Here is a 13483-nt window from a genome sequence, read left to right as displayed (position 1 = left end):
TTAGTCTGAGACACAACACACACACACACACACACACACCACACACACACACACACACACACACACACACACACACACACACACACACACACAACACACAACAACACACACACACATACACACACACACACACACCAACAGACACAAACACACGCTGACATACTGTACACACCACAACCCTCTCCACCCTGAACCACTACTGTAAGCGCAATGTGACTTTAGGGACGGGTTTGGGACCTCTGACCAACACAGGTTAGGAACCGTACCCCACCTACTGTTACCTCTGGTCCTGAGCAAGCCATTGGTCCACACCCCACACTCCTCTCTGGTGAATCTAGCTAATCAGAGGACCTGGTGGGAAGAGGGAAAATGGAAGTGGGACAATTGCCAAGTTGTGAACACCACAAGTGCTGCTCAGGCTGGTTTAAATGGCTCAAATAGACCCTGTTCACAGATAATGTTCTGTATTTTTTATTACATTTTGCTAAATGTAACCAAATTTAGAGTTAACCTACAGTTAACATTGAAGGCTGACCTTTATACACCAACAGTAAAATAACATTTTATAGCTTATGTAATAAAACAACAGTGTAAACAAATGATTAGGACTAATCATTAGTAGGGTCACTTCTTCTATCACAGGTGAAGTTGATAGAGACGGTATTATTTGATTGTATGCTGCACCAAGGTTATTATAGTAAACTGAAAACTAAAACTAAACTAATCATAAAAAAAGTATTTAGTAAAATGGAAAAAAATTATGAACAAACCTGTTTGAAAAAACTAAACTATGCGGAACTTTGACTCCAAAACAAACAAAATGTTGAATTATGTTCAGTTTTGGGGTGGGGCTGAGGGTTGGGGCTGAGGGCTGGGGGTTGGGGTTGGGCTGAGGCTGATGGCGGGGGTTGGGCTTGAGGCTGAGGCTGGGGTTGGGGCTGAGGGCTGGGGTTGGGGCTGGGGTTGGGGCTGAGGCTGATGGCGGGGGTTGGGGCTAAGGCTGAGGGCTGGGGTTGGGCTGAGGGCTGGGGTTGGGGCTGGGGGTTGGGGCTGAGGCTGAGGCTGGGGTTGGGTTGGGCCTGAGGGCTGGGGTGGGGCTGGGGTTGGGGCTGAGGCTGTGGCAGGGGTTGGGGCTGAGGGCTGGGGCTGAGGCTGAGGGCTGGGGTTGGGGTTGGGCTGAGGGCTGGGGTTGGGGCTGAGGGATGGGGCTGAAGGCTGGGGTTGGGCTGAGGGCTGGGGCTGAGGCTGGAGGGCTGGGGTTGGGGCTGAAGGCTGGGGTTGGGCTGAGGGATGGGGCTGAAGGCTGGGGTTGGGGCTGAGGGCTGGGGCTGGGCTGGGGTTGGGCTGAGGGCTGGGGTTGGGGCTGGGTTTGGGGCTGGGGTTTGGGGTTGAGGGCTGGGGTTGGGGCTGGGTTTGGGGTTGGGTTTGGGGTTGGGGCTGGGGTGGGGGCTGGGGTTGGGGTTTTGGGGTTGAGGGCTGGGGTTGGGGCTGTGAGCGAGGCTACCCAGGCAGCACGACCTTGACCTGCAGAAAGACAAACAGCTTTAACAACTTTCCTACAGGCTTTCACATCACAGGCAGCCCGACTCTAACTGACTTATCTCAACCTGTTCTGTCAAGTTTAAGGTCTGACTGACATTCAGCCAATCCCAAATCGACCTCTCGCTCCTACCCTAGACACTCCAGAGGATTGGATAGAGGTTAGTCTCGCAAAGCCGGACCTCCAAGTCAGAAGATCGATGTCTAATTGGTGCAAGCAATATGGCCGCTATAAGCAGTAAGCTTATAAGCAAATGGCACTAGCTCCTCCGTGCCGTCCAGTAGGTGGAACTTGTACCATACAGCTATGAGTCAGGCAGGCCTAGGGGTCAATTTGGGATTGTGAAAGAAGAAAACGAGAAACACACCGCGTGTCCCAATGTACATTACACCAGTCCAGGGAATCCCCCTACACATACTAAGTCAGGATCGTTATGTGATCTCAATGACTTACCTGGTTAGAGGCAAACCCACCCTCCCCACTAAGTAACCCTCAGACCTGGGAAAAGGGTTCAATATAGCACTGGCATGTTGATAGGAGCTACTCGTATACTGTCTGGGTTTGTTGTGTTGTTGTGGTTGATGACCTCACCTCAATATATAACACAAACAATATATTGAGTGATTGTGATGATTCTTTGTTTTTTCATTCCTAACATTCTTATTAAAAGTTCCATTAAAGTTCTATTCCCACTGTAAACTCACCCTCCTTATCATAATGTAAACATCCCGAATCCATATAGTATGTTTTTTATTCACCTCAAATTCAATTCTGGCTTTGGCAACTGCTCGGATTATAATTGATCAATCTATTATCAATTACAGTGCCGTGACCTCTTTAACATGTTATATGACACGTGGTCACCCAGCGATAGATAGCCACTATCTATCTACTCAAATGAACGATTTGTCGTCGGTGGAAAAGTTCCCCTGCGGTGTCAGTCAGTCATTAATCTGGCTGTACAGTCTGCTGCTACACATCACTCAACTAACCACTGCGTGTTGCTGTCTCAACACACCACACATAAACTGGCATGCAGATACAACACACACACACACCACACACACTACGAAAAACAGTGATTCACTGATTTCTGTGGAACAGAGTTTGCAATGTACTATACTGTAAATGTCAATGTACTATACTGTAAATGTCAATGTACTATACTGTAAATGTCAATGTACTATGCTGTAAATCCCAATGTACTATGCTGTAAATCCCAATGTACAATACTGTAAATAATTTTGTCGGAAAGAACCCACAGACGTTTGTGTGACAAAACTAAACAAGGACCAGTTCAGTGGTTGGACAGGGCACTTTGTTGTCACTGTTGTGTCACTGAACTGGACCAGGTCTGGTTCTGGGGGTCTGTCGTGTGTGTGTGTGTGTGTGTGTATGTGTGTGTGTGTGTGTGTGTGTGTGTGTGTGTGTGTGTGTGTGTGTGTGTGGTGTGTGTGTGTGTGTTGTGTGTGTGTGTGTGTGTGTGTGTGTGTGTGTGTGTGTGGTGGTGTGTGTGGTGTGTGTGTGACCCATCAAGAGTAGCTAGTTTGCCTAAACCCTGACCTGGGGTCAGATATGTTTTCATCCCCTTAATGGTTATGTTTAGCACTGGTGGTGGGAATAATCTGGTGCTAGCTTAGTAGGGTTCTCACTTCAATCACTTATTGTCACCAAATAATGATAAAAGACTTAAACAATCTGCTTCTGGTATCCTGACAGGAAAGAGACTACTAAACTGAGCAACTGCTGAATTCTTGTTAAAATTCTCCTCTCATTTCCTTGGAGTCAACATGAACTATTACCAGACCCAGATGTGTGTTGACTGTGTGTATATATACCTCTGCACCATACAGTTATTCATATATGATTTGGTATAATTGTATACAGTGCATTTGGAAAGTTTTCAGACCCTTTGACTTTTCTGAATGTACTGTATATTCTCGTACAGTTTTGGGAAAGTAGTGAACTACATTTAACTAGTAATTTAATTTACATTTTGAAGTAGCTTGATAGTAGTTGAACTAAATTCAAATATTGGTAGTGTTTTGAGTAGTTATTCATTTTTTTGTATGTAGTGGTGTAGCTAACTACTGGAACTACACACTTACTTTTTTTAGCAAAAAATAAAATATGGGTGAAGAAAGCAATAATGTCCTATCTTTTTACACACAGACCAGCCTAATTTCCACTTAAAACACTTTTTCGTGGGACAAATTCTCACTTTTTGTGTCACATACTGGGCAGGGGCGCAGTCGTGAGTGGAGCCAGGCCCAGCCACTGGGCAGCCAGGCCCAGCCACTGGGCAGCCAGGCCCAGCCACTGGGCAGCCCAGGCCAGCCACTGGCACCAGGCCCAGCCAAGCAGAATTAGTTTTCCCACAAAAGCATTTATGACAAACAGAAATACCCTCAGTTTCATCTGGTGGCTGGTCTCAGACGATCCCGCAGTGAAGAAGCTGGATGTGGAGGTCATTGACTGGCATGGACACACGTGGTCTGCGGTTGTGAGGCCGGTTGGATGTACTGCCAAATTCTCTAAAACGACGTTGGAGGCGGCTTATGGTAGAGACATTTTTTTTAACTCCCTAAGAGTTGATTGACGCACCGGGTGCGTCAATCTAAGTTACATAACAAGAAAATCCCCATCAAAATCCATCAGTTTAAGGCCATAGATATCTGCATGTTTTGTATTGGATGCATTTTTATCCAAGGCATCTGCTGGTGTCGCACTTCAGCATCTGCAGTGAAAGGTGGCAGAGCTAGAGCGGTGTTTGCCAGACCATAAGATATCCCGAAAATCGTTCTTCTCACAAAAAAAGTCTGTTGTGTCCGATCGGTTTGACCTACAAACTCTCGACTTACAGTACATTTGTGTATTTTTTCATACTGTATGCCGTATTCATCTAAAAAATACAGCATAAGTGTGACTTAAGCTTCCACCCCTGTGTGTGTGTAGAGTATCAACTGTTCTTTCAGATCCCATCACTGTCAGAGCAGTGGGTCAGTGAGTCAGTGTACTCTCTATGTTTCCTACCACATCCCACACTCAGGCAGCACGACCTTGAACCTGCAGAAAGACAAACAGCTGTTAACAACTTTCCTACAGGCTTCACATCACAGGCAGCCCGACTCTAACTGACTTATCTCAACCTGTTCTGTCAAGTTTAAGGTCTGACTGACATTCAGCCAATCCCAAATCGACCTCTCGCTCCTACCCCTAGACACTCCAGAGGATTGGATAGAGGTTAGTCTCGCAAAGCCGGACTCCAAGTCAGAAGATCGATGTCTAATTGGTGCAAGCAATATGGCGCTATAAGCAGTAAGCTATAAGCAAATGGCACTAGCTCCTCCGTGCCGTCCAGTAGGTGGAACTTGTACCATACAGCTATGAGTCAGGCAGGCCTAGGGGTCAATTTGGGATTGTGAAAGAAAGAAAACGAGAACACACCGCCGTGTCACCAATGTACATTACACAGTCCAGGGAATCCCCCTACACATACTAAGTCAGGATCGTTATGTGATCTCAATGACTTACCTGGTTAGAGGCAAACCCACCCTCCCCCACTAAGTAACCCCTCAGACCTGGGAAAAGGGTTCATAATAGCACTGCATGTTGATAGGAGCTACCTCGTATACTGTCTGGGTTTGTTGTGTTGTTGTGGTTGATGACCTCACCTCCTATATAACACAAACAATATTTGAGTGATTGTGATGATTCTTTGTTTTTTCATTCCTAACATTCTTATTAAAGTTCCATTAAAGTTCTATTCCCACTGTAAACTCACCCTCCTTATCATAATGTAAACATCCCGAATCCATATAGTATGTTTTTTATTCACCTCAAATTCAATTCTGCTTTGGCAACTGCTCGGATTATAATTGATCAATCTATTATCAATTACAGTGCCGTGACCCTCTTTAACATGTTATATGACACGTGGTCACCCCAGCGATAGATAGCCACTATCTATCTACTCAAATAGAACGATGTTGTCGCGGTGGAAAAGTTCCCCTGCGGTGTCAGTCAGTCATTAACCTTGGCTGTACAGTCTGCTGCTACACCACATCACTCAACTAACCACTGTCTGGTTGCTGTCTCACACACACACACATAAACTGGCATGCAGATACACACACACACACACACACACACACGAAAAACAGTGATTCACTGATTTCTGTGGAACAGAGTTTGCAATGTACTATACTGTAAATGTCAATGTACTATACTGTAAATGTCAATGTACTATACTGTAAATGTCAATGTACTATGCTGTAAATCCCAATGTACTATGCTGTAAATCCCAATGTACAATACTGTAAATAATTTTGTCGGAAAGAACCCACAGACGTTTGTGTGACAAAACTAAACAAGGACCAGTTCAGTGGTTGGACAGGGCACTTTGTGTCACTGTGTGTCACTGAACTGGACCAGGTCTGGTTCTGGGGGTCTGTCTGTGTGTGTGTGTGTGTGTGTGTGTGTGTGTGTGTGTGTGTGTGTGTGTGTGTGTGTGTGTGTTGTGATGTGTGTGTGTGATGTTGTGTGTGTTGTGTGTGTTGTGTGTGTGGTGTGTGTGTGACCCAATCAAGAGTAGCTAGTTGCCTAAACCCCTGACCTGGGGTCAGATATGTTTTCATCCCCTTAATGGTTATGTTTAGCACTGGTGGTGGGATAATCTGGTGCTAGCTTAGTAGGGTTCTCACTTCAATCACTTATTGTCACCAAATAATGATAAAAGACTTAAACAATCTGCTTCTGGTATCCTGACAGGAAAGAGACTACTAAACTGAGCACTGCTGAATTCTTGTTAAAATTCTCCTCTCATTTCTTGGAGTCAACATGAACTATTACCAGACCCAGATGTGTGTGTGACTGTGTGTATATATACCTCTGCACCATACAGTTATTCATATATGATTTGTATAATTGTATACAGTGCATTTGGAAAGTTTTCAGACCCTTTGACTTTCTGAATGTACTGTATATTCTCGTACAGTTTTGGGGAGTAGTGAACTACATTTAACTAGTAATTTAATTACATTTTGAAGTAGCTTGATAGTAGTTGAACTAAATTCAAATATTGGTAGTGTTTTGAGTAGTTAATCATTTTTTTGCTATGTAGTGGTGTAGCTAACTACTGGAACTACACACTACTTTTTTTAGCAAAAATAAAATATGGGTGAAGAAAGCAATAATGTCCTATCTTTTTACACAACAGACCAGCCTAATTTCCACTTAAAACACTTTTCGTGGGACAAATTCTCACTTTTTGTGTCACATGACTGGGCAGGGGCGCAGTCGTGAGTGGAGCCAGGCCCAGCCACTGGGCAGCCAGGCCCAGCCACTGGGCAGCCAGGCCCAGCCACTGGGCAGCCAGGCCCAGCCACTGGGCAGCCAGGCCCAGCCAAGCAGAATTAGTTTTCCCACAAAAGCACTTTATGACAAACAGAAATACTCCTCAGTTTCATCTGGTGGCTGGTCTCAGACGATCCCGCAGGTGAAGAAGCTGGATGTGGAGGTCATTGACTGGCATGGACACACGTGGTCTGCGGTTGTGAGGCCGGTTGGATGTACTGCCAAATTCTCTAAAACGACGTTGGAGGCGGCTTATGGTAGAGACATTTTTTCTTAACTCCCTAGAGTTGATTGACGCACCGGTGCGTCAATCTAAGTTACATAACAAGAAAATCCCCATCAAAATCCATCAGTTTAGGCCATAGATATCTGCATGTTTTGTATTGGATGCATTTTTATCCAAGGCATCTGCTGGTGTCGCACTTCAGCATCTGCAGTGAAAGGTGGCAGAGCTAGAGCGGTGTTTGCCAGACCATAAGATATCCCGAAAATCGTTCTTCTCACAAAAAAAGTCTGTTGTGTCCGATCGGTTTGACCTACAAACTCTCGACTTACAGTACATTTGTGTATTTTTTCATACTGTATGCCGTATCATCTAAAATACAGCATAAGTGTGACTTAAGCTTCCACCCCTGTGTGTGTGTAGAGTATCAACTGTTCTTTCATATCCCATCACTGTCAGAGCAGTGGGTCAGTGAGTCAGTGTACTCTCTATGTTTCCTACCACATCCCACACTCTTAGAAAAAAGTGTTCCAAAAGGGTTCTTTAGCTGTCCCCATAGGAGAACCCTTTTTGGTTCCAGGTAGAACCCTTTTGGGTTCCCTGTAGAACTGTCTGTGAAAAGGGTTCCCTTTAGAATCCTTCTTCAAAGGGTTATCCTATTGGGGGGGGGGGGGGGGGTGTTTGTACCTTGCCACTACTAGGAAATTTGAAAAAGTACACATTTATTGCACAATGTAGCCCAAACAGTTGAAACCTGGCATGCTTTCTAAACTATTACATACTGTGGTACGTAGAATACTTGCAACACTCTTTCAGTTACAACACCCAGAAATAGTGTGACACATAAACTACACAAATATTTCACCTATTTCCCTACCAGTAAAACTCGTTTTTTACATCCAGTAATAATGCCAAACCAATGTAGCTGAAGAAATGTAGTAAACACGATATATTGCATCATATGTTAAAGCCCCCCCCCCTCTCTCTCTCTCTCTCTCCATACCTTTACACAGCCGAAGCTCCAACCTAGTGGAGAGCTGACCTAAACCACCCATAGAATAGGGAGGAGGGGTATTTTCATGATAACTTTTTGCTTTCTACAGCACAACAAAGGTTATTGAACTCCAGCAGCACCCCTGTGGAAGACAGAAGTGGTAGATTCCTTCCACCATTCGGGAGTGTGGAGAGAACTAAGGGTTAACTGGGGCTTTCTGAAAAGTTTAAATCCCCTCCCATCAACAACTCCCCCTGGAATGGTCTCACCCAGGGGTTCACATGACGTGCGTGTGTGTGTGTTTTTTCTTAGCAATATATAGGACCATGTTTAGATAGTCCAGGAGTTCTGTTGGATAGACAGCCAATTGGCAGCAACCCTCTCGCTCTCTCTTTTTTCTCTCTCCCTCTACMTTCCCTCTCTCAAGAGAACGAGCTGGGATATAAAGCTCTCACTGGAAATTTTATCTCAGTTTTTTTAGTGGTTCTGAGCACCTGCCTGTGTCAAAATGAGTGACGCTCTGCTGGATGATGGGTCCTTCATGTTCACTTCGGAGTCTGTTGGAGAGGGACATCCAGGTGAGTGTTCACCTGGCTGTATTCTACCTGCTCTTTACCTGCTCAATATCTTCTTTCTGTCTACCTGCTCTTTCTCTACCTGCTCTTTACCTGCTCTCTACCTACCTGCTCTCTCTACCTGCTCTCTACCTGCTCTCTACCTACCTGCTCTCTCCTCCTACCTGCTCTTTCTCTACTCTCTCTAATCTACCGAATCTCTACCTACCTGCTTCTCTCTCGCCTGCTCTCTCTCTTACCTGCCTTTCTCTACCTGCTCTCCTTCTACCTGCTCTTTACCTGCTCATCTACCTACCTGTCTCTCTCTACCTGCTCCCTCTACCTGCCTCTCTACCCTACCATAATTGCTCTCTCTACCTGTTCTCTACCCTGTTCTACCACCTGCTCTCTACTTAATTGCTCTCTCTACGCTAATTGCTCTCTCTCCTACCTGCTATCTACCTCACCTTCACCTACTGCTCTCTCTCTCTACCTGCTCTCTACCTCCTCTCTCCTACCTGCCTCTCTACCTAATGATCACTTCTACCTGCTCTCTACCTCTCTCTACCGTACCTGTCTCTACCTAATTGCTCTCTCTACCTTAGTCTCTCTCTAGCTGTTCTCCGCTCTACCTGCTCTCTATCTACCTCAATCTACCTACCTGATCTCTGTCACGCGAATGACGCTGTTGAGACGAAGCGGGTACGGGGAGTAAAACATTTATATAAAACAGACAGAGACAGGAACAGCGTCAAAACAAAGATTCAAAATACAAAAACAATGCAATGCAGCAGCGGGGAACAGAACTGGGGAACAGACAAATATAGGGGAGGAAATAACGGTGATAAGTGAGTCCAGGTGAGTCCAATAACGCTGAAGCGAGTGACGAGGGAGGGCAGGTGTGAGTGATGATGGCAGGAGCTTGCGATGCAGGGTAATCTGGCGCCTCAAGCGCCAGGGGAAGGGAAGAAGCGGGAGCAGACATGACAATCTCTACCTACCTGCTCTCTCTCTACCTGCTCTCTCTCTACCTGTTCTATCGCTACCTGTTCTCTCTCTCTACCTGTTCTAATCTCTCCTGTGTCTCATCTCTCTACCTGTTCTCCATCTACTGTTCTCTAACCTCCCTGTCTCTTTTCTACCTGTTCTCTTTCTACCTGTTCTATCTCTACCTGTTCTCTCTCTCTACCTGTTCTCCATCTACCTGTTTCTCTACCTTACCTGTTCTCTTTCTACTGTTCTCTTCTACCTGTTCTATCTCTACCTGTTCTCTCTCTCTACCTGTTCTCTCTTCTACCTGTTCTCTCTCTACTGTTCTATCTCTCCTTGTTCTATCTCTACCTGTTTCTATCTCTACTGTTCTCTATCTACCTGCTCTCTCTCTACTGTTCTCTACCACCTGTTCTCTTTCTCTCTGTTCTATCTCTCTACCTGTTCTCTCTCTCCTACCTGTTCTCTATCTACCTGCTCTCTCTCTACCTGTTCTCTACCTCAGCCTGTTCTCTATCTACCTGCTCTCTCTCACCTGTCTCTATCCTGTTCTCTTTCTCCTGCTCTCCTCTAACCTGTTCTCTCTCTACCTGTTCTCTCTCTACCTGTTCTCCATCTACCTGTTCTCTACCTACCTGCTCACTCTCTACCTGTTTCTATCTCTACCTGCTCTATCTCTATCCTGTTTCTCCATCTACCTGTTCTCTACCTACCTGCTCTCTCTCTACCTGTTCTATCTCTACCTGTTCTCTCTCTCTACCTGTTCTCCATCTACCTGTTTCTACCCTACCTGTTTCTTTCTACCTGTTCTCTGTTCTACCTGTTCTATCTCTACCTGTTCTCTCTCTCTACCTGTTCTCCATCTCCTGTTCTCTACTCTACCTGCTCCTCTCTACTGTTCTATATCTACTGTTTCTCTCTCTCTACCTGTTTCTCCATCTACCTGTTCTCTACCTACCTTTCTTTCTACCTGTTCTCTTCTCCTCTCTGCTTCTATCTCTACCTGTTCTCTCTCTCTACCTGTTCTCAGACATCTACCTGTTCTCTACTACCTGCTCTCTCCTCTACCTGTTCTATCTCTACCTGTTCTCTCTCTCTATCCTGTTCTCCATCTACCTGTTCTCTACCTACCTTATCTCTATTCTACCTGTTTCTATCTCTACCTGTTCCTAACCTACCTGTTCTCTTTCTCTCTGCTCTCCTACCTGATTCTTCTCTACCTGTCTCCATCTACCTGTGTCTCTTTCTACCTGCTCTCTCTCTAACCTGTTCTATCTCTACCTGTTCTATCTTACCTGTTTCTATCTGCTCCCTTGTTCTATCTCTACTGTCTCTACCTAACCTGTTCTCTCTCTACCTAGCTCTTCTCTCTAACCTGCTTCTCTCTCTCTACCTGTTCTCCATCTACCTGTTCTCCACCTACCTGCTCTCTCTCTAACCTGTTCTCTCTCTACTTGTTCTCTACCTACCTGTTCTCTTTCTACCTGCTCTCTCTCTACCTGTTCTATCTCTACCTGTTCTCTACCTACCTGTTCTCTACCTACCTGCTCTCTCTCTACCTGCTCTCTACCTGTTCTATCTCTACCTGTTCTCTACCTACCTGCTCTCTCTCTACCTGTTCTATCTCTACCTGTTCTATCTCTACCTGTTCTCTACCTACCTGTTCTCTACCTACCTGCTCTCTCTCTACCTGTTCTATCTCTACCTGTTCTATCTCTACCTGCTCTCTCTCTACCTGTTCTATCTCTACCTGCTCTCTACCTACTTGCTCTCTACCTACCTGCTCTGTCTACCTGATCTCAACCTACCTGCAATCTATCTACCTGCTCTCTATCTACCTGCTCTCTACCTACCTGCTCTGTCTACCTGATCTCAACCTACCTGCTCTCTAACTACCTGCTCTCTACCTACCTGCTCTCCCTCTGCCTGCTATCTATCTACCTGTTCTCTATCTACCTACTCTCTACCTACCTGCTCTTCAACAGTACTCCCACTCTCTAGCTGTGGCCCCCACAGCAATAGCCTGTACCTGTCATATGTAGTGTGAATAGTGACTCAATGTTGATAATGCACATTATACATTTGATGCATGGCCACAGTTTGACACAATCATGGTTCAAGTGTATATAGCACCAGGTCAATCAATCAATCAAATCAGGTGGGTGCAATTCATTATCAGGTAGGACAAAAAAACAGCATTAGTCYGGGCCTCGTAGGGTAGCATCTGAATATCCCTGGTATATAGTATGTTATACAACAGGTAGGTCAAATCCTGAATGCTGATTGGTTAAAACCGCATTCCAGCTGGCTAACGGTTAAAACCGTTACCACCGGCTAAATCTATGACGTTAAAATGCCTATTTACTCGGTTCCATCTGACTGCACAATCCACTGTCTCATCAGCCCAGACAAGCAATTTATCAACTTGATCTCTACTATAAAAAACATCTAGACATTATCTTACATTTCTTTTAGACTAACATTTAGTTTTTAATAGTGGAGATTTGTATAAACCTTGCTGTCTGTCTCTCCAACGTTTGCAACAATGTTTCGATCTCCTGCTGTCCCATAGTAATGAACGTGTCATGAGTCGGGACAAGACAGACAGGCAGGCAGCGTTTCTCAGCTGGTCAAAATCATGATTCAGCTGGCATCATTTTTATGGATATTTAAACAAATTCAACTGAAAAAGGTCAAACGAAACAAAGTGCAGCTAGTTTGCAGTCTTTCCAGCTTCCGTTTGAAGTGATTGTGTTGCTGTGTTGTTGGCTCCTCTGAACAACAGTGTCCTGACTAGAGAGCACATTTTCTATGCCAGGTGAAATAGCGCCTCATTAGCTCATTGTTATGGATGTATCCAAAGAAATGTCACTAGAAAACAGCTTAAACAAACGCAAATGCAGCTACTTTGTTGTTATTCTGGCTGCACTTTTTGATGTGACTAAGTTAGCCGTAGTTGGCTAGCTAGCCAGCAAGGGATATTAATGTTGCCAGCCAGTATGGCAATGGAATGAATGACTGGGTTGCGTCCATAGATACAGAACAAAAAGACTGAACGACTGGGTCGCGTCCATAGATACAGGGGAGGTGGAGGAGGGAGAAACAGAAGAAGAGAGAGAACAGATAGAGAGAAGGAGAGACAGATAGACGAGGGGGAGGGGTTGGAGAGGGAGAAACAGAGGAGAGAGACAGATAGAGATCAGTAGAGGGGAGGTGGGAGAGGGAGAAAACAGCAGAAGAGAGAGACAGATAGAGTAGAGAGACAAGATAGACGAGGGGAGAGTGGAAGAGGGAGAAAAGCAGAGAGAGAGAGAACAGTATAGAGGAGAGAGGCATAGAGAGGGGCAGTTGGAGAGGGATGAAAAGCAGAGAGAGAGAGACCAGATGAGATAGGGGCAAGGTGGGAAGAGGGAGAAAAACAGAGAGACGGGGGGGGGGGGTGGAGAGACTGAGACAGAAAGGAAGAGGAGAGAGAGAGAGTGAGAGAGGAGAAAAGAGTGAAGAACAGAGAGAGACAGAGGGAGGGGCGGGGTGGAGAGAGTGGTAATTGATGAGAGCCGCTGCACATCACTATGTTCAATGGGGTAGTCTAAAGTCAAATCAGGAAATAAACATTGCATTCCATGCCTCCATCTAATAGAGTCAAACTTACGTGGTAAGTGTTTGTTTTCAAGGAACACCGGACAGATTAAACAGAGCTGTAACCTTCCTCCGTGTGCAAAATATAACTCTCCAACGACAAACCGGCTTCCGGGGCTTATACACACTGCATAACTACAGCCGGGTTTTACCAAACACTATTTCAATAATAAAATAAAAACTTTCTA

General features: G+C 45.2%; 2 protein-coding genes and 1 long non-coding RNA gene across 4 annotated transcripts in view; 1 reads left to right on the top strand and 2 right to left on the bottom strand.

Annotated features, from left to right (window-relative positions):
* Positions 1–788: 788 nt before the first annotated feature.
* Positions 789–4012, bottom strand: LOC139022986 (protein TsetseEP-like). Its single transcript, XM_070434847.1, has 2 exons — positions 3774–4012; positions 789–1524 (listed from the first exon to the last, which is right to left on the bottom strand). The coding sequence occupies exons 1-2, from the start codon at positions 4010–4012 to the stop codon at positions 789–791; spliced, it is 975 nt and encodes a 324-aa protein (XP_070290948.1).
* A 4431-nt stretch (positions 4013–8443) lies between these two features.
* Positions 8444–13483, top strand: part of LOC111952013 (S-adenosylmethionine synthase-like) — a 17667-nt gene continuing 12627 nt past the window's right edge. The window contains 1 exon segment of the mRNA XM_023970417.2: positions 8444–8690. Coding sequence (XP_023826185.1) covers positions 8621–8690 — 70 coding nt within the window. The 5' untranslated portion in view covers positions 8444–8620.
* On the bottom strand, positions 8684–10521 carry LOC139023015 (uncharacterized). Of its 2 annotated transcripts, XR_011474091.1 has the most exons (6): positions 10492–10521; positions 10370–10416; positions 9916–9947; positions 9839–9870; positions 9668–9729; positions 8684–8834 (listed from the first exon to the last, which is right to left on the bottom strand). It is a non-coding gene; the product is annotated as an uncharacterized lncRNA (long non-coding RNA). The 2 variants fall into 2 exon arrangements; XR_011474090.1 differs by lacking the exon at positions 10492–10521 and having other exon boundaries at positions 10370–10443.

The sequence above is a fragment of the Salvelinus sp. IW2-2015 genome, linkage group LG25, assembly GCF_002910315.2.
Source record: "Salvelinus sp. IW2-2015 linkage group LG25, ASM291031v2, whole genome shotgun sequence".
In the NCBI taxonomy this organism is placed as follows: domain Eukaryota; kingdom Metazoa; phylum Chordata; class Actinopteri; order Salmoniformes; family Salmonidae; genus Salvelinus; species Salvelinus sp. IW2-2015.
The sequence above is the reverse complement of the archived record's forward strand: the minus strand, read 5'-3'. Positions and strand labels throughout refer to the sequence as shown.

Bases quoted from the DNA above. Each gene is read 5' to 3' on its own strand.
- LOC139022986 (XM_070434847.1), bottom strand. From the start codon at position 4,012: ATGACCTCCACATCCAGCTTCTTCACTGCGGGATCGTCTGAGACCAGC. The intron at 1,525-3,773 runs GTGACACAAAAA...GTCTTTCTGCAG, and splicing joins ACTGCGCCCCTGCCCAGTAT to GTCAAGGTCGTGCTGCCTGG.